This window comes from Urtica dioica, chromosome 4 (assembly GCF_054948205.1).
Source record: "Urtica dioica subsp. dioica isolate 48M chromosome 4, U.dioica_male_clone48M_v1_H2, whole genome shotgun sequence".
In the NCBI taxonomy this organism is placed as follows: domain Eukaryota; kingdom Viridiplantae; phylum Streptophyta; class Magnoliopsida; order Rosales; family Urticaceae; genus Urtica; species Urtica dioica.
The window spans coordinates 22039655-22060580 of record NC_142759.1 but is presented as its reverse complement, the minus strand read 5'-3'; the positions used below and the strand labels follow the sequence as shown (position 1 = coordinate 22060580).

At 39.1% G+C, this 20926-nt stretch overlaps 3 protein-coding genes and 1 pseudogene across 3 annotated transcripts; 3 read left to right on the top strand and 1 right to left on the bottom strand.

Moving 5' to 3' along the window:
- Positions 1–6227: 6227 nt before the first annotated feature.
- Positions 6228–7148, bottom strand: LOC149401223 (putative protein phosphatase 2C 55). Its single transcript, XM_089610623.1, has one exon. The coding sequence runs from the start codon at positions 7146–7148 to the stop codon at positions 6228–6230; it is 921 nt and encodes a 306-aa protein (XP_089466749.1).
- Positions 7149–8940: 1792 nt separating this feature from the next.
- LOC149401222 (uncharacterized) lies at positions 8941–10702 on the top strand. The gene is made up of 5 exons (XM_089612564.1): positions 8941–9284; positions 9362–9589; positions 9661–10134; positions 10233–10368; positions 10467–10702. The coding sequence occupies exons 1-5, from the start codon at positions 8941–8943 to the stop codon at positions 10683–10685; spliced, it is 1401 nt and encodes a 466-aa protein (XP_089468690.1). The 3' UTR covers positions 10686–10702.
- Positions 10703–14034: 3332 nt separating this feature from the next.
- On the top strand, positions 14035–14931 carry LOC149401221 (putative protein phosphatase 2C 55). Its single transcript, XM_089610622.1, has one exon. It carries the CDS (start codon positions 14035–14037, stop codon positions 14929–14931), a length of 897 nt encoding a protein of 298 aa, XP_089466748.1.
- A 4547-nt stretch (positions 14932–19478) lies between these two features.
- LOC149401220 (putative protein phosphatase 2C 55 pseudogene) lies at positions 19479–20255 on the top strand (annotated as a pseudogene).
- Positions 20256–20926: the final 671 nt, after the last annotated feature.

Here is a 20926-nt window from a genome sequence, read left to right as displayed (position 1 = left end):
ACCATCTTCTTGCCGTACTTCCTCCACTTGAAGCCGTCGTCGAGTATTTCAACCTTTTATTTTTTTAATCCCATTCTATATTTAGGTTGGCAGTTCGACCGTACGTGAAATTTATTTGTTTATGTATTTCCGGAATATGAGTGTTTGACTTGATAAATATGATTTTATTTCATAAGATATTCTCATTATATGCTCGTATCGGAAGCACGTAATATATAATATTACAAAGTATTTAGAACTATATTCCATTCTTAATATTCAGACTTACATCTTCCGTAATCTCTTATTTATGCTAATTTTTCCAAAAATCAAAAGATACCTTTGGATTTTTAGTCATTATCTATATTCATTGAATTATTGATGATCCGATGGTTCTTATTCACAGAATTTGGGGGCTTAGTTGACAAGTTTTTATTGACTCATCGTGGTTCTAATAGAACCTGAGGTTGTAATTCATTCATAAGTCTTAACAAGAGAATTCCTATCGATAATAAAGAAAACAGTCCTAAAGTCTCATTGCACACAAAAAATCAGGTAGTTTCAAACAATCCTAAAGTCTCATTCCGCACAAAGAAAACAGTTCTAAAGTCTCATTGCACAAAAACAAAACAGCCCTAAAGTTTCATTCCATAATAAATATATTTCGGGGTTTTATTCGTTCGTATCGTTTAAAAAGAGTGAATAGTACAATTAGGCAGCTTCAAACACGTATCCGATAAAATTTCATGTTTAAACTGTACGAGATGAAATTCTCATATACGGTTCTCAGATGGGAATACTTTGGTTTACCTATCTCAATAAAATCTATGAATGGTTCGAAGAACGTCTTGAGATTCAGGCAATTGCTGATGATATAACTACTAAATATGTTCCTCCTCATGTCAACATATTTTATTGTCTAAGAGGAATTACGCTGACTTATTTTTTTTTTATAATATAAGTAGCATGGCTTTTTATTATCATTTGACACTTACGAATGCTTTTGCTTCCGCTCAATATATAAAGACTAAAATTAACTTTAGCTGGTTAATCCGATTTGTTCATTGATGATCGGAAAGTATGATGGTTCTCATGATGATCGTACACGTATTTCGTGTGTATCTTATAAGGGGTTTTAAAAACCTCGTGAATTGACTTGGGTTACAGGTGTGGTTTTGGCTGTATTGACCACATCTTTTGGTGTAGCTACTTATTAATCATAATGGGACCAAATTGGTTGTTGGGCTTTAAAAATTGTAACAAGTGTGCGAGAAGCTATTCATGTAATAAGGGCACTCATGATAAGGTTATTGCGTGGAAGTGCTAGTGTGGGACACTCCACTTTAACTCGTTTTTATAGTCAACACACTCTTGTTATATATGTTAATGCATTTCCTAATGATACGTAAGCAAGGTATTTTTGGCCCTTTATAGATAGTCTCTCATAGCTAGCTGTTTGTAATCAATCGATCATTACTTTGGGAAGAAACTAAGTATTTTTATTGCTACAAATATGGATTATTAAAGAATAAGACATGTCTTTGGATATTTCTCTTCAAATCTAAAAAATAGATAAGTTTATAATTTTTTGTGATTTGACATTTCATAGTTGAAGTGATTTTTTGTAAGAGTAAATGAATTATGGGAGTGTGTGACTTGAACTATAGATCGGGTTGTGCATAATATATATTTCTATTTGCCACATTTGAATTCCCAACCAAAAATGTGTCTTTATTCCAACCATCGTGAAAGCCCCATAAGAATAAGTGATTTGACATACGTTTTTCTTATGTTTTATTTTATATATTTCACTTACATGATAGCATATAAATGGATTCATTTCCTTTGCATTGACTTGATTTATTATACTATCAGAGTAAAACAAGGGATCTAAAAAAAACAAAGGCTAAATTCTATTAGTAAGAGGGAAATCCTTTGTAAAAAAAGTTCATTTTTTTGGGGGAAAAAGCATAATTGGAAGATTTGATGCGGCCTAGAAAACACTTAATCAAAATCAACTTTGTAAGCCTATTTTGGTATTGAGCATTTAATAGTAAAAACTGATTAATTTGTTGAAATGTTTGACTGTTGAAACTCCGAAATCATTCATAGATGTGAGGATGACATAGCGATTTTTTTTTCATTGGATTCGTGCTCAAGCCGGATGATGAAAAATTGTTATGTCTAGTTCTTTCGGGGGACGGATCTAAAATAATGATTCACCTATCCTAATAACAAAAAAAAAACAGACTTAATTGATCTGGTATTAATGGTATTAAGAGCTAAATTAGCTAAAGGGATGAGTTATAATTAGTAATTATTATGGAGAGCCCTCATGGTCCAACGATCTTTTATATATTTTTCCGGTAGTATTTTAGGCACTATTGCATGTAACATAGGGGTTAGCTATTCTGGAACCAATAACGATTGGTGAACCTGCGGATCCATCTGCAACTCCTTTGAAGATATTACCTGAATGGTATTTTTTCCCATATTTCAAATACTTCGAGCAGTACCCAATAAATTAGTAGGTGTTCTTTTAACAGTCTCAGTACTTGTGAGATTATTAACAGTACCCTTTTGAAAAATGTTAATAAATTCCAAAACGCTTTTCGGCATCCAGTAGCGACAACTGTTTTCTTGATTGATATTGCAGTTTTTCTTTCATTGGGTATCGGGACAACATTGCGAATTGATAAATCCCTAACTTTAGGTCTTTTTTAAATTGATGATTCAATATGAAAAAACAAATCACGAAGTGTGTATCTAGGAAATCTTGCCTCGAAGGGAATTTCTGTAGATACATTTAGTCGATTTAATTTTTGCATGTATTTCGAATTTATGTATATGGATCATGTTAACTATGTAAAAAATCATTCAAATTTATGGGAAAGTTTTTTATATTTCTAGAACGTCCATTCTATGTTTGACATCCTCCCTATGAAAATCCTTATTTTTTTTTATAAGGCCTTCTTGATTGTTAGTCAAAGGTCTAAATATGTATTGATTTTCGACTTTTTGAGCCAATTATATACCTCGGGGGAAATTCTAATTGCTCAATTAAAATATATATTTCAATGTTATTTTGTTTTTCGATTTCTTTGGTTTAGCCAATCTACCGTGAAAATTAAAATTGGTAAATTCTCTTCGGATTTATTGTTTTCTAAATGGAAGGTTTCTTCTTCAGCATTTAAAAAGGGAATTAATCAATCAATTAAATTTCGGGAGGGTATGTGAAGTGCTTCTTTAGGAGTTAAGCTTTCGTTTGTTCAAATTTCGAGAAAAAGTAGTTCTTGTTTTTCATTCCGATTCGCATAAGAATGAGTGCTATGATTGGCATTTCCAACCGGCATAAATATATTATATATAGGATTACTATTAACTTGCATTTAAAAAATTGGTGTTTTTATCCGATATCGGTTTGTAATTCAATACACAAATTAATGATTCTATTAATTTAGCTATATGCTATGTCTTAAATGATTTCGATGGAAGGTGGTAAAATGATATCATAAGCAGTTAATATCCAGAACCCTTGATACGAATAGATGTATCACAAGTTTCTTACTTATTAATTCTCAATACTATTTCTTTTAAAGTCATTAAAATTTCATGTACAAATTCTTCAATGCCCACCATAGTAGAGAACTCAGGTCGTAGTTTCTCAGATTTTGCGCATGTAATACTTGTACCTTCTATTTCTCAAAGAAAATCTCTTTGTTCCGCAATGCCTATTGTATATGTTGGTCCTCTCACAAGTGGAGCCAGAATAAATTGTCCTAATAAAGACACTTAATGTAGGCTCTTGATTCAACACACTTCCTCTGCAGTTTCCGAGTAGAAACTATTGTTTTCTCTTGAACCATAGTAATGTTATTAGCTCAAATCGTTGAATTATTTATTTCTCTTGAAATACTTTCAATGTTTATTTTTATACATGTATTTTTTTAGGGGGGGCTTGCAGCCGTTATGTGGCATGGGGGGTTACATCTCGTATAAAACTTAATAGTATACCACTTCTACGAATAGCCCTTAATGCCGCATCTCTTCCTAGACCTGGGCCTTTTACCATGACTTATGCTCTCGTTACATACCTTGATTCACTACTGTCCTAATAGCATTTCCTGCTACAGTTTGAGCGGTGAAGGGCGACCCTCTTCTTCTACCCTTGAATCCACAAGTACCGGTAAGGGCCTAAGAAATTACCCGACCACATATATCTGTAAAAGTTACAACAATATTGTTGAAGCTTGCTTGAACATGAATTTCTCCCTTTGGTATTCTACGCCCATTTTTACGTTAACCCATTGGTCTTTTATGTCTAGTCTTACGAGAACGAATTTTCGTTATAGGTTTTACCTTATTCTAAAATATTAAAAATTTAAAGAGTGGATATATTCATTTAATGCCAAAATGGATAGATTCCTTTTTTTTGGACGTTGGAAACTTTAGATTTATCGAGTACCCCTATTTTTTTAATTTCCTCAAAATTATCATTGTCTTTGTTTATGTCTGGGGTTGAAACAAATTACTATAATTCATCCTCTCCTACAAATCAGTCGACATTTTTCACAAATTTTGCGGACAGATGGTAGTATTTTCATATTTGTCATTCCTTAATTTAGTATTGTTTGAATTTCATTAAGCGAGCGGAAGTGGTCAAGTTTCCCATGAACAGCTTCTCCCCAGTCGGGCGCATATTGAGCGAGCGAAACGCGTTTTTATCGGAGCAAACGTGCGTGGTGGGTAGCACAAGTGTCTAGCCACCACTCCTTGGGGTTTGAGTCCACCAAGTTCACTTCAGAGACCACGGTGACGAGAAATTCGTCATCTCTCTTGGCCTTGACCGCATTGGCCTCACTCTTCTTCTTCTTTTACGGCTTACGGCAATCCGTGGCGCGTTGACCTTCTTTATCGCAGTTGAAGCACTTCCCAACAAATTTTTTTGGTTCTTCTTCTTGAAGGCATCCCCTTTTGCCCCAAGCTTGTTGGCTGGCCTCTTGCCTTTCGAGCCTTCACCATGATCGACGACGTTGGCTCTCTCGGACATGATCTTGAACCTCTTGTCAGAGCCACGGTTGTCTTCCTCTATGCGAAGGCGAACCACCAAATCTTCAAGACTCATCTCATTTCGCTTGTGCTTAAGGTAGTTCTTGAATTCCTTCCAACCCGAAGATAGCTTCTCGATGACGGAGGCAACTTGGAAAGACTCGCTGGTCATTCCCTCAGCTTGAATCTCGTGAAAGATAAGTTGTAACTCTTGCACTTGACTCACGACCGTCTTATTGTCCATCATTTTGAACTCGAGGAAGCGGCCCACGATGTATTTTTTCGAGCCCGCGTCCTCGGTCTTGTATATCCGATCGAGTGATTCCAAAAGCTCTTTAGAAGACGTCTTGGAACTATACACGTTGTATAGAGTTCGCTAGACAAATCATCACATAATTCCGACACAAGTAATCAGAATCCTTCCAAGAGAGAAACGTCATTCTCACTTTTGGATCGTCCTCGTCCTCTTGGAGAGTCGGAGGATCGGTCAAAAACCGCACAAGACCAATGGTGGTAAAATAGAAGAGCATCTTTTGTTGTCATCTCTTGAAGTTCAAGCCATCGAACTTCCCCGGCTTCTCGGCCGACATCATTACGGGAGGCCCTCAGACCGCACCCGCATTTGGAACATGACCCGTAGTTCCGTTCAAGGCCATAGCCGCCATCGAGTAAACAAGACCCGCGGGTCCGTTCCCGGCCGAAGCCTCCGCCGAGCATTGTGGTTGCACCACGATGTTCGGGTTCACGGCATTGGTAGTCAATACCTCCATAATGGAAGACATCGGGATGATCGGATTCCCCGACGCATCCACTCCATTCAAAAAGTTGTTATTTTCCATTACTACAAAAGAAAACAAACCAAGTTAATAAAAAATTGATAAAAATCAACAAAAATAACCAAAAAAATTAAAACCTTCTTCCACGAGCAAGCTGTCTAAGAACAAATATTACTTTAAGATTGTTACAAATATTACGTAAATAATATTTATTTTCCGGGAATAAAAAAAAACAAACTTGATATTAGAAGCAATAAATTAAACAACAATGCATATCAACATTTTTCATCCAGATTTACATGTCTCATTGTAAATCTGTTAAAAATCAATTTATTTTGACTTGCCTATCTATATAAACAAGCAGATTCAGTAGTAATTACAGAGCTGTTCAAAGATGAAGATTATATGTATATATACAATGAATCAGTGAGTGGTGGTGGTTGTTTCTGGTACAATGAGACAAGTGACGACGGTGATATCATCAACCTTGCCACCGGTGTGGGAAGTCCCGGCCTCTCTGGCGGCGACGGAGAAAGGAGTGTCTCTGAGTCCGTTGGAGTTGGAGTGAGCGACCTCCGCAACCAACAAAGCCAGCATCTCCTTCTCGGCATCTGCTTCCGCCTCCTTCCCGCTCAGCTCTCTCTCCAAAATCTCCTCCACTTCCCTCGCAAACACGTTGTCCAGAAGCCCGTCCGTGCCCAGCACCACCACGTCCCCGGCGTCCACCGCCATCTCCGACACCACCGCGCTCTCCGGCCGGTCGCACCTTTCGGAGTTGCCGAGCTGGAAAGGGCAGTTGAAACGCCGCTGCTGAGTCTGCGACCGATATATCAACCTGTTCCCCCGGAATACCATGAACCCGCTGTCCCCCACGTTCGCCGATCGGAGCACCCCGTCACAGTGCGATACCACGCACGCCGTGGAGGATCCCTTGAGCTCCGTCTCCGCCATCCTCCGGTACGCCTCGTGAAGGACCGCCGTGGGGTCCACCAGGGCCGCTCCTTCTTTGCTGAAGAGGGTCGCAAAGAAGGCGTTGGCCATGAAGTCGCGTGCGTACTCGCCGGAGTCGACTCCGTGCCTGGCCCACCCTCCGACGCCGTCCGCCACGCCCACCGTCTCGGCGTCGGGGCAGATGAAGTGCGAGTCCTCCCCGAGGGGCTTTTCGGGGTTGTCCTTCGGAAGATAAAAGGAAGCGCACACCATTTTCAGCTTCTTCTTCTTCTTCTTGTCGTCCTCGTCGATGTGCTCATTAGGGTTCGCCGGTGATGACAAGTCATGCCCAAGATCTGTTCGTTGCCGTTTTAACTGCGGCTCTTCTTCATCGTCTATACGCGAAGTTGTCATCATGGTAGCGGGGAGTTTATTAATTAGGGCAAGGTTGGCTACGTGTTGACCATCAATTGGGGAGGGGTTTCTTTTCTTTCTAATCTTCTTGTTGGTTGAGGCTGAGAATGTATATATAGCATATGTAATCGAATAAGAAATAGGAAACTAAGTTTTATATTAGGAAAGTAAGCGTGACTGATGATATCATATATACCCTCCACTCAAACTCCTGCGCTCATTCTACTTACCCGTTTTCTGAGTTCGACTTGTAATCGCGTATTTAATTTTTTATAATATAAAAAGAATTAATGTTCTTTAAACCCTTTTAATAATTTAATATTAAAAAGGAAAAATGATATTTTTGACCCCTCAAAATTTTCACCTTTAACAACTTGATCCTGGAACAAAAAAAAAAAAAAAACTGCATTTTTCAGTCCCTTCTGATGGGCACAATTTGACATTTATCATTCTGTTAGATAATCATTAAAATAACCGTGAAATAGGCCACGTGCTTATCATGCGACTTTTAAATGAGGACAAGATTGTAATTCGATAATAGATTAACAAACAAATTAAAATTAATAAAAGAATTAATCAATTAAAAATAATGCTTAAAAAAATCTCCTATCGGAGCTTCACTGCGACGTCTCTAAAGGTGGCCTCTGATTAGGACCGGTTCGGCGACCCACAGAACGAGTTCCTCTGCTTCCTTCCGATGTTTCACATATTCTGGTTGTCAGTGATCGTCTACTCGCAGCTCCGATCGACAAGGGAATGTCGTTGATCTTGATGACGAATCCTGTATACATTTGGTACTTTGTTGCCTAAGAAAAAAAACAACTTTTGTTGATAATATTGTGTTTGTGTCCAAGTATGGTCCTGCCAAAGAAGAAGGGAGAGGGATATTTTTTTTTTTACTTAATTATTTGTTTATATATAATTATAAGGAAGGGTAATAATCAAGGGCATTTTAATTACTTCACTCATTTTGACTTACACGTGGTATTTTTTGTCTATTTCACGGCTATTTTAACGGATTTTCTAATAGAAGGACTAAATATCAAATTGTATCTATCACGAAAAGGATTGAAAATGCAATTTTTTTTGTTTGGGGATCAAATTGTTAAAGGTGACAATGTAGAGGGGCCAAAAAAAGTCATTTACCCTTATTAAAAACTTATTTACCTTAAAAAAAAATACGATTTGTTTTAATTTTTTATTATAATAGTTAATATGCAAATTACTTGAACGCGTAAGTGGATGGACTGAGGTAGGAGTTCGAGTTTTAAGTTATTTTATGTTGTTGCCAAAAGTAGGAGTTGGACTTATGGCCAAAGCCTATATATATAGTTAGTGATCTATATATAACACATTCTTAGTCGCAAGGAGCAACCAACAAACCATAATTAATCTGAAAAAAAGCAAGCGGATTCTTCAACGTTCAGAGCTTCGGTTACGACTTTCTCTGAAAACAATCATCCTCGTAAGATCTCTCTTCTTAATTCGAATATTTTTTATATTCCGTTCTTTCACCTAGTATTTTATTTTTTTTCTAATGGCTGACAGTGTGAATATTAATCTCACAGTATTGGAATGAATGGATGTGTTTAGTGTTTTCGTTTAAAGTTGTTGAATAGCATAGTTTTGAATTTGGTTGAAAAGAATTGATGTCGAGTAAATTAAGAATAAGGCAGAGGATATTTGTTTGCTTCCAAAATAATTATCATGGTACTGAGTTTAGTTTATGATAATGGCTAGACACAGGTTTGGTTGGATTTGGATTTGGATAAAAAGAAAGGGATAATTAAAAATGGGTGGTGGGTTTCGAGTGCTTGAGTTGGTGAGGCCGTTCTTGCGGATGCTGCCGGAGGTTGAGAGCGCTGAGCGGAAGGTTCCATGGAGAGTGAAGGTGATATACACAGGGAGCGCTCTTTCCATATTCTTGGTTTGCAGTCAGCTTCCTCTGTATGGAATTCACTCCACAACCGGCGCCGATCCCTTCTATTGGATGAGAGCCATCCTCGCTTCAAGCCGCGGAACTGTTATGGAGCTCGGAATCACGCCCATCATCACCTCTGGTATGGTCATGCAGCTTCTCGCTGGCTCCAAGATCATCCGAGTCGACAACAATGTCCGCGAGGATCGTGCCCTCATGTATGTATTCTTAACACACTCTGTTTCTTCACTTTTTTTGGCTCTCGGCTAAACCTCTCTCTCTCTCTCCCCCCCAGGAATGGAGCGCAAAAGCTGCTGGGAATTCTCATCTCCGTCGGAGGGGCTGTCGCTTATGTCTTGTCGGGAGTGTACGGCAGCGTTGACCAACTCGGTGTTGGCAATGCTATTCTCATCATCCTTCAGCTTGTTTCTTCTGGGATCATGGTCATGTGTTTGGATGAGCTTCTTCAGAAAGGACATGGTCTCGGCTCCGGAATTTCTCTATTCACAGCCACCAATATCTGGTGAGTTTTGTGCTCGCTCGTCTTCTCTTTCCCGTGGAAAGCCTCTCATATCTCCCTCGTTTAATTTGCAGCGAAAACATATTCTGGAAAGCTTTCAGCCCCACCATCATCAACAGCGGCCGCGGCACTGAGTTCGAGGGCGCCATGGTCGCGCTTTTCCATCTCCTGATCACACGAACCGACAAGGTTCGAGCGGTGCGAGAGGCGTTTTATCGCCAGAACCTTCCAAACGTCACCGACCTGCTCGCCACAGCTCTCATATTCCTGCTCGTGGTCTACCTCCAAGGCTTCCGTGTTCTTCTCCCCGTGAGATCAAAGAACGCCCGTGGACAACAGGGATCGTACCCCATCAAGCTCTTCTACACCTCAAACATGCCCATCATTCTCCAATCCGCACTCGTCTCCAACGTCTACTTCATCTCTCAGTTGCTCTACAACAGCTTCGCCGGAAACTTTCTCGTCAATCTCTTGGGAATATGGAAGGCCTCGGGCGGTCAGTTTATCCCGGTCGGTGGAATCGCCTACTATATCACTGCGCCTTCGAGGTAACTTTCGCTTTCTATCAAGCCCCTATAAATATAAACATAAATATAAGGGCTGTTCTTTCTGACTGGAGAAAAAACTAAATATATAAACTCTGCAGCTTGGGTGACATGGTGGCCAATCCCTTCCATGCCCTGTTCTATGTAGTATTCATGTTGTCGGCGTGTGCTCTTTTCTCAAAGACATGGATCCAAGTCTCAGGATCATCGGCCAGGGATGTCGCCAAGCAACTCAAGGTACATATATGACATTTACATACAAGTTTGAGCGTCTTTTGTATATGTATTGGGATGAATGATGAATTGAACGTGTATTTGGTTCAATGGTGAATCAGGAGCAACAAATGATAATTCCAGGGCATCGGGACTCGAACATGGAGAGGGAGCTGAACCGGTACATCCCCACCGCGGCCGCCTTCGGAGGACTGTGCATCGGAGCGCTCACTGTGTTGGCTGATTCCGTGGGCGCCATCGGATCCGGCACCGGAATCCTTCTCGCCGTCACCATCATCTTCCAGTTCCTCGACACCTTCCACAAGGAGAAGCAAACCTAGATACAGATCACGGACAACTAACATCCTTCATAATCAAAACCTTTTCGATTCAGAGTTTGAGAATTTTACAAATTTTAGTACAGCTTGTAGGTTTTATAGTTTTAAGCTTTTTTTTATGTTTATTTTTACATGTCTTCTTAGCACTTTTAAGCGCCCAATTTCCTATTTATCATCTTCCAGTTCCTTGACACCTTCCAGAAGGAGAAACCAACCTAGATACAGTTCATAACCAAAAGCTTTTAGCTGACCATTTTACAGATTTTAGTACAGCTTTTAGCTTTTAAACCTTTAAGCGTTTTATTTTATTTTTACATTTATGCTTACCACTTTTACGCGCCTAATTCGCTATTTATAAACACTGGTTGAAAACTATGAAATTTATGGACTTCACCATTTTTAATTATTTTTGTTCCCTTGTCATGGAATGGTGTATTGAAATTTGCCACTTCTGAATAAACCGGTTATAAGTTACTCAATCCCACAAATCTCGCTTATTATTAATGTTTTCACGAATCTTGACTTTTTTTAAAATGGACCGTACTACACTTAACATTACTCAGACAAAAGCCATTGTTTTTAGGTTCAAAACAAATGGAGAAGTGACGAAGCAACGACATCATCGAATTTTAGAGATGAGGGCAAAATAAGGTAGAACTTCCATTGGATAAATCTTATAAAATTATCCTTATTAAGATATTCAACCTCCAACCTAGAACTATGCATGCCTTCAAACTTGTTCGAAATCAAATGTGAAAAAAGTGAATCAAAGAGACACTCGGAAATGAAGAACGACGAATTTTGTTGGTGGATGAGAGGAAGAAGACACGATCAGGACTTGAAGCTTCATCATTGTTGATGTGTGAAGAACTAGCAATTGGTAGCACGATGTTTATCTCATAGTTGCGAGAGATTGAGCCCAACCGTTTCTTGTGCTTCAAGAAGAAAATAAGTGAGTTACCACTCTGGAAGAGTAGATCTAGCCCCTGCATGGCCGGCTTGACGTAATTGGAGGGTTAAAGCGAATTTAAAAAAAAAAAAAAAAAAAAAAAAAGAAGTATTTGTCACAGAAAACTAACTGAAGAACACACACTTTAAATTTCACAATAATCATACTATCAAATAATAATACAAATCTTTAACCAAAAATATTTTCTACGCAAAGTATCTCTTTTTTTAGAAGAGGATATACCATGTAACATTTTACGTTGAAGAATTTTTTATTGATTTTTTGCTTTTGCTTAATGCCTTTTAGAATTCTTTTGAACGATGAAAATATCAATGAAAGTTATTAATGATTATTATTTTTACTATGTGTATGTAGATTGACTTTTATGTAAGTGTAGGACATCAGGCGGACAATGTCACTCATTATATATATATATATATATATATATATATATATATATATATATATATATATATATATATATACGCGCTTGCACGCGTTGGAAAGAGAGAGAAAGAAAAAAAGGAGTGAGAAAAAAAGGAAAGAGCATGGAGAAATGGAGAAAAAGGAAGGGAAAAAAAACTAAAAACTGTTACGTGACGGACTCTGGATGAAAGTGGGAATAAAGATTCTTTTTATTATTATATATATATATATATATATATATATATATATTTACAATGATGTAAAGAAATTAGGGAGATTTCCAAAACTAGGAGTAAAAAACGTCCAAATGACTTTTTTGGACGTTTTTTTTTTAAAGGTCAGCAATAGGACCTCTTCATTTATTTCTATTTATGTAATTACCATTATACCCTTATTTATTTTCTATTTATTTTTTTGTAAAGAATCTCAAACACTAAACCCTACTCTCATCGATCTCTCATTCTTTCTTTTCTTTCATTTATTATCGGTTTCATCTCCTCCATTGCACTTGTTTCATCTCCTCCATTGTCTCCGTCGCATCTCCTCCATTGGTGTCGTGTCTCATTGTCGTTCGGGTGTCTGGATCTCAGCCGTCGTCCCTCCTCTCTCTCTAACTTGACGGCCATCCCTCCTCTCTCTCTTAGTTCGCGCCGTCCGTCGTCTTCCAAGACCCACCCACCTTCTTAACATTTTTATATGATGAATAATGCATTACGTACATTAAATTGAAAGATAAACAACCGAGATTTTCTCTGTCTTTGGCTCTAAGTTTGGGATAACAACCCTATTTTTTTAGGAATACCTCTCTGTCTTCGGCTCTGATTTTGGGGGGTTTTCATCATTTTGGGGATTTTTGCAACGACTTGCTCACACTGCAATACGTGGCTTGGTTCGCTCTCTTTGTTGGATTTGCAGGATTCTGGATTTGGGAATTTGGTTTGGTTCTTCGATATAGATAGTGTTAAAGATGATTCGCTTAAGTCTATCACTGTACAATTAACTGGGCATAATTATTTGTATTGGAGTTATGTCATGCAAAATTTCTTAAAAAAAGAAACGTATGTGCGGCTATGTTTCTGGAACCTACACGAAACCGACGAACGGGAAGAATGATGGCGTTGTAGAACAGTTAGATATTTGAGATGTTCCTAATTTCAAAATTATTACTTGGGTCGACAATTCGGTTCAAGAAATCGATTAGTTTTCAATTGTCAAAACTTAAGACAAAAGAAGGAACCTCTCATATATTTTAAATCATAATTTGAAGAAAATAATTACGTTTAATTAATATTAATTACCTCTTAATATTACGGATATAGAGTGGAAAATAAAAAAAAATAAAACCATTTGTTACAAATTGGTACGTTTGTATTGTTGGCTAAAAAAACTTCAAACACAATTCAAACATATTTTTTGGTTTAGTTAGTGTAACTTTTCAATAATAAAACCATTTTTTTCAAAAGGAAATAACACTATATATAAAAATACAATTAGTTTGTTAAATATTTTAATTATTAAATAATTATGCCAATTAATTACTTGTAAAACTCACAAAACAGGTAAGTGGAATAATAGTAGGAGTTTGACTTTGAGTCGACTTGTGAGTGTGATTAAGTGAGTGATTGGCCAAAGCCTATAAATAGATATCGACAATACATTCTTAGTCGCAACTCGCAATCAACAATACTCGGATTCTTCAAGACTTCAGACCCCGTTTTCGGCTTTCTCAGAAAACAATTATCCTCGTAAGACCTCTCTTCTTAATTCGAATTTTCATATTGCTTTCTCACTTCCAATTTCGTTTCGTCTGATCGGTATTGCTAGGTTTTCGTTTTTCCCGGTTTGATTTCCCGCGTCCGTATCTACGCATCTCTTGTTTTCACGTTCCTATATTTCGATTACGTAGCAGTCAAATATCTGTAGCTTAATTATTCGAAAAGATCACCCTCATTCTTTGAATCGACTGTGATCAGCGCTATGATGATGAAGATGCATAGACGGGATGGTGAAGAAGAAGAAGCACAAGTCAATCGGCAACTAAGAGCTATTGACCATTACTTGTCATCAACGCAAAACCCTAATAACAAGAAGAAGCTGAAGATGGTGTGCTCTTCCTTCTCTATTCCAAAGGACAACCCCAGAAATCCCTTAGGAGAGGACGCGTATTTTGTGAACTCAGACGCGGAGACGGTGGGCGTGGCGGACGGCGTCGGGGGGTGGGCCAGGCACGGAGTGGACTCCGGCGTGTACGCTCGCGACCTCATGACCAACGCGTTGCTTGCGACTCTCGGCAAAGAAGAAGCTCCGATGGTGGACCCCGCGGAAGTCCTTTGCGAGGCGTACCGGGAGACGGCGGAGATGGAGCTGAAAGGATCGTCGACGGCGTGCGTGGTATCGCATAGAGATGGAGTGCTCCGATCGGCGAATGTCGGGGACAGCGGGTTCATGATATTCCGTGGGAACAGCTTCATATATCGGTCGGAGACTCAGCAGCGGGGCTTCAACTGCCCTTTCCAGCTCGGCAACTCCGAAGGCTGCGACAGACCGGAGAGCGCGGTGGTGGCTGAGGTTAGGGTGGAGACCGGGGACGTGGTGGTGCTTGGCACGGACGGGTTTCTGGACAATGTGTTCGCCGCCGAAGTTGAGGCGATTTTGGAGAGAGAGATGGTGGCGATGGAGGCCCAACACAAGGCGGATATTATGGCTTTGGTGATGGCGAAGATCGCTCACTTCAACTCCTTCAACACAATCAGAGACACTCCTTTCTCTCTCGCCGCCAGGAACGCCGGCGACTCCCACACAGGTGGCAAGGTTGATGATATCACCGTCGTCGTTTGTCTCATCGTACAAGAAGAAACCACCACCACTCGTTGATTTCTTATATATATGTAAACGAGGTGTATTGAACAATTCTGTAATTAGCAAGTTTGACATTATTATAAGCGTGTCAATGATTTATACATGCCAACTATATTGAGACTTGCTGATATAATAAGCTTTTATTTTTAGTTTATTATTAACGAATTTCATTTTTTTTTTTTTCTTAGGCTACATATATATATGATAAACTCTCAACCAAGGTATCAAATGCCATTTTCGTTACCGTTCCGAGCTCCCAGATTCACGGAAAATCGACTAATTGATGAAAAACCGAACAAAAATAATGTGAAAAATAGTAGCAACTCGGTTGCTGTTTCCAAAATTAAAAGATGTTTATATGCATGTTAATGATTGTATTATGATAATATATGTATGTATATATTTTTAATATATTATGCAATATTATTTCCGTTCGATTTTTATCCAAATGCCATTTTTCATTATAAAAAAAAAACGACATTCCGATAAAAAATCGAACGGAAATAATATTGCATAATATATTAAAAATATATACATACATATATTATCATAATACAATCATTAACATGCATATAAACATTTTTTAATTTTTAAATTCGTAGTTTATATGATATTTAAGGTATAATAATATCTATAGATTTAATATATAAACTTAATACATATATACCAAGTGGTGTTTATTTTTCTTTTGATTTTTTAATACATTATTAAAGTTCATGTGATTGTGTGAGTAGATGGTCTCAAACAAAACAATGAGTAGATCCACTCTTTTAGTCTTTTCTCTCGTTAGACATAAATACAACTTCCTATTTAATATTAAAAAAACATTAAAAATTTACAACCTCTTTCTTCTTCCTCAATATCTCTTAATGGCTCAAACATATGTAAAAACTGAAAATCAGTCGCACCAAAACCAAAGAGAAAAATTTGGATTTTAAAAAAATGAAAAGAAAACCTCTTTCGTCTGCGAAAATCGTCGATTGTCGCCAACAAACATACGTTTTTAAACACAGCCACACCGAAACGAAACCGACGAAGTGGATATTTGTCGATCGACGCCGGCGTTGATGAAGTTCAAACCCCTCTTCTCCAGTCGCTGATTTTCTCTCATGCGCTTCATTTCGTTCGATTTTCCCGAAATAAGAATGATATTTAACGTGCTTTAAAGATCAATAAAAATGGCAAGGTGCGGCCCTCGTTTTAACGAAACGAAATGTCGTTTCATGAAAAATCCATTGACATTTTACGAAAAAAACGAAAAAATACGCGTTCGTCGGCCGCTAGGCCATTGGCAGCGGCGACGCCGGCGAAAGACGACGACTTTCGCCGGCATTAGAAAAAAATCCTATTGGGCCCATATTTTGGACGCATCAAAGAATTGGGTCCGTCCCAAAAATAAAGGCCAAAAACCTTTCCAGACCAATCTTCACTCACAAACACACGCTTAGCATTCCTCACTCACGCACTGCCCACTATCAGCCACTTTTCACGCGCGCGATGGCAACGCTCCTTCATTCTACACACCAAAATGAGCAAAGTGACACGGGTCTCGTCTAGACACTCTTTATCCTCGCCTAGTGGGCTTCCCGCCTGACTTCTTCTCGCTGGAAGGAGTGCCTCCTCGACTGGGCTCATTTTTGCTCGCCCAAAACACTTGGGTCATTGCCCAACCTTCATCGCCCAAGAGCACCAAAATACCAAAATCTCGGCTGGGCATTTCAGAAATACCACAAAATCTTCCTACCAATTCAAAACTTTATAAATACTCGCCTTCACTCTATTTTCTATAAGAAAATCTCACACATGGCAAACTTATGCCAAATTTCTCTCTCATGATTCTTCTCCCACAAAAAAAAACATTTTAGACCAAAAAACAAAGAGAAAAATCAATGCACTCACACAATATCACACAAAAAATAGAAAATCTTCAACATTTCTCATCTAAAAATACAAAATATAAATAATCTACTTCTATAATTTTTAGAATGGGAGAAGAAATATTCTCTCTCTCTCTCTCTCTCTCTCTCTCTCTCTCTCTCTCACACACACACACACACACAAACAAAGGCTAACCAAACCAAATTATATCCCCTCTCTAAAAGTGTCCAAGAGCTTGAAAAATTGATTAGAACCGATTTACGATCACTCTCCTCTTTTCAGCTCCATATTGTTACCTTACCGGGTACATTCAATACATCTCAGTTCGATCATAGAAGTACAAAAAAACAAGGATGGGTATCTCATTGATTCACCATCCCTCGAGGCGAGGGGCAATAAGGAGCCGAAACCATGGGTCTAGAACCCCTTTATTGTATTAACTCTTTCAATCAAGGTATAGCTCTATAATGATGGTATTTAATGCTATCTGTATAGTTCCGGTATAGCTTTAGTTCTTTAATGTTGAATTATGTAGTGCAATTAATAACAATGTTGTTATTCAGAACTTCAAGTGTTGCCTGTATTTCTCTAAGTTAATACCAGGCCCCTTCAATTCTCTAAGAATAAGACTTTCTTGAGTTCTTAGAGTAGTACAATGGCATAGGTTTGTTCAAGAAATGAATACCATTGTTGTTGAATGTTGATGAATGTCGTTGTTATTCATGTAAGTCTGTGTTGGTTTATATTTGAGTTAGTTCTTTAATTCCAGTCTCCAATGTTGGACATGACACTAAATACTAATAAAATGACATGAAGAATACCCGATCATCAGGCATAGTTATTTCTATCCAACGTTGCCTTAATCAAAGATACCTAGGCAAAGCACAAGCATTCAACAACAATGTCGTATGACCGGGAAAGAATTAATGAACATCATAAAAAACTTACATTATTCCGTTCCGATCATATTCAGACATTAATGTATTAAAGACCTGAAGATGCTCATAGGTATCGTAGATACTCATACGAGGTATCGAAGATAACGCAGTGAGATAAGTGAGATACCAGAGTGAGATAATGACAAAGTGAGATATCGAGAGGTTTCCGAGATTACTCGTACTGTAGGTACGAGGCACCAATCGATCATCTTGAATGACGCATCGAGCTCGTAGAGGAAGTGAGACAAGGGGAGCTCTTTTTCCGACAATATTTCAATAGACTTCTTTCTAAAAACATTAAAGATTGACTCTAATTCACTTCTGACCCCGTGTTCGATAGCCCGACCGTAGTGATGTTAATTGTGGTTACATCCATAAGTAGCTTGGTCCATCTTTATTCCATTTCATATATGTCCGAGGCCACATGTTCTTAACTTAATCAGAAGAATATCCCACCACACATTTCACGTTTTCTATTTATTTCTTAGAAAATCGTGGTGACGAACTCACTTCCATCGTGGAGTGGTGCGAAGGGCGAACTCACTTCCATCGTGGAGTGGAGCGAAGGGCGAACTCACTTCCGCTTGAAGTCGAGCGAAGAACGAAATCACTTTCGACGTGAAGTCGAACGAACAATGAACTCACTTTCGGCGTGAAGTCGAGCGACATGTGAGTAAATCGCTGATGTGCTGAAGAAAAAAAAAGCCTCTCCGTCACTCGATTTCTTAAACTCAAATGCAAGCTTTCGCATGCAAGCTTAGCATGAGGGGGGATGATAGAGTATCAGATGAGTCAGCTGAGTTAGCATCAACATAAGCATATGCCGTCACCAGCGTATGCCAACACATGCCATATATGCCTAATATATTGACTTTTGTAATCAATGAGAATGAACGATCAAGAGGATTTATCTTATATCCAAACTCAAATATCAATTCTCTCAAACTCAATCTCACTTACATGTAATGTTTGATATTCATACTGTTGTTACATTGAGTTTGCCATTTGGTTCAGGCAACTCTGTTGTCTTTAATGATGTCTCTACCTTTGCACAGAATATTATTGTTGTTGTATGACCAGGATTCGACGTGGCCTTCTTGACAGTTTTTTGGCTATCCTCGTCCTGATGTGCGTCACATGTCTTGGTGTCCAATCACAGGATATTCTCTTTTGTTGTCTCTTATAAAACAGAATGTCTTACCTAGGTGGGTGCAACACTCTTTGCCGCTGAAACAAACTTCTAAAAGAGTGTATATGGTTTTTCTTTTGACTCCAGAAAGAAAAAAAAAAAAAAAAAAACAGTCATGCCTCGTGCTGCCCACAACAAGTAAGGACTTAGTCGTCCATGGCAAAGCACCTCCTCAAGAAGTGCTTTTATTCTTCTAAATCCGGTAAGTAAATAGTTTACGTGGCATGTTGACAAATTGCTGTTTTTTTTTTTTTTTTTTTTTGTGAATCAGATTTTTTTGAATCTTTTGTGAAATTAGATGTTAATATGAGAAAGAAATGGTCGAATTCTCTCATTCCCTTTTCCTAATACGATTGCTCGCTCACTTTCCTTATACTACGTGAAATAATAAAGGACCTGTGGACTGAATACACGAAACTGACTAGAGAAAGACAAGTCGGACACGGATATTAGTTGTCCCTAACATATGATTAAGTTTTTCCATAAATAAAACGTATATATAAACCCCACACCCTAATTTCACTTCCCCCAATCGCTCTCCAGTCCAAAAAAAAACCATGACGCCGCAAAACCCTAACCTCAAGATGGTCTTCGCATCAGCGTACCTTCCAAAGTACGACCCGAACCACCCGCTGGGCGAGGACGCCAGCTTCATCTCCTCCGCCACGCAGTCCGCCGGAGTCGCCGACGGCGTCGGAGGCTGCGCCGCCTACGGCATCGACTCCGGCATCTACGCGCGCGAGCTCATGCGAAACTCCGCCGAGGCCTTCTCCGCCGGAGCCGACGATCCCAAGGCGGCGCTCTCGGCGGGCTTCTCCGAGAGCCGCTCGGAGGGAAGCTCCACGGCGTGCCTGGTCTCCCTCCGTGGCGGCGTCCTCCGCTGCGCCAACGTCGGAGACAGCGGCTTCCTGGTGCTCCGCCGCGGGGCCGCCGTGGCTCGTTCTCGGCCCATGCAGAAGGGCTTCAACTTCCCGGTGCAGCTCGGGAACTCGGGGCGGTGCGCTCGCCCCGACTGCGCTGAAGAGACGGCCTTTCCCGTCGAGGCCGGGGATCTTCTGGTTCTCGCCACCGACGGGTTCTTGGACAATGTGTTTCCCGAGGAGGCCGCAGAGATCGTGCACCGGACGGTGGCGGGGCCCGAGGAGGTCCGGCTCGATGGCCTCGCGGCCCGGTTCATGGACAGAGCCATGCGGAACTCGCTCGACAGGTTCCGGGAGACTCCGTTCTCCGCCGCCGCCAGGGTCGCCGGAGTGCCCAACGTGTTCGGAGGGAAGGTCGATGATATCACCGTCGTGCTTGGTCTCGTTGTGAGTACGGATTCTATCGTTGGTTGAATTTATCGGTCTCTGCATTTTTATTTTATTTTTCTGGCTGTTGTAATCTAAATTACAATGCATTATTGTTGGAATGGATTTTATATACATTTTGGATTATAAAAAATGGTTGATTTTAGTTGTTCACAATCACGTGTTATCTCTCTGAAGTGAGTTTTTGAGAGAGGCGAGCCTATAGACTATAGTAGTAATTCTAATAATTATAATAACACAGATGATATAATCCATAGCAAACTAGACATATATAATACAAAGTGGTCAGTGTGTGTGTGTATATATATATATATATATATATATATATATAGAGAGAGAGAGAGAGAGAGAGAGAGAGAGAAGAAAATTATAATATTCCTTGTTTTGTGGAGATCTGTTGGAGATGAATACGTATGTGTTTAGTTGTATTTAGCATAAATATATATATGCATTATGTTTTTCATCTTTAATAGTTTATCAAAAAGAGTAAATTTAAAACTTGTCATCATAAAAGAAATTCTCAAACACTTGCATATGTTAGAAGGTTGATAGTTGGTTCTCATTGTGAGTCCGAATACTCACTAATCAATTAAATTCATCGTAGTCTCTCTCTTTTCTTTTTTTTGGTGATCTAAATACAAAGCAAGGACAGTATGGAAATTGGTGGATTATATAGATTTGGGATTATAGGTTGTATT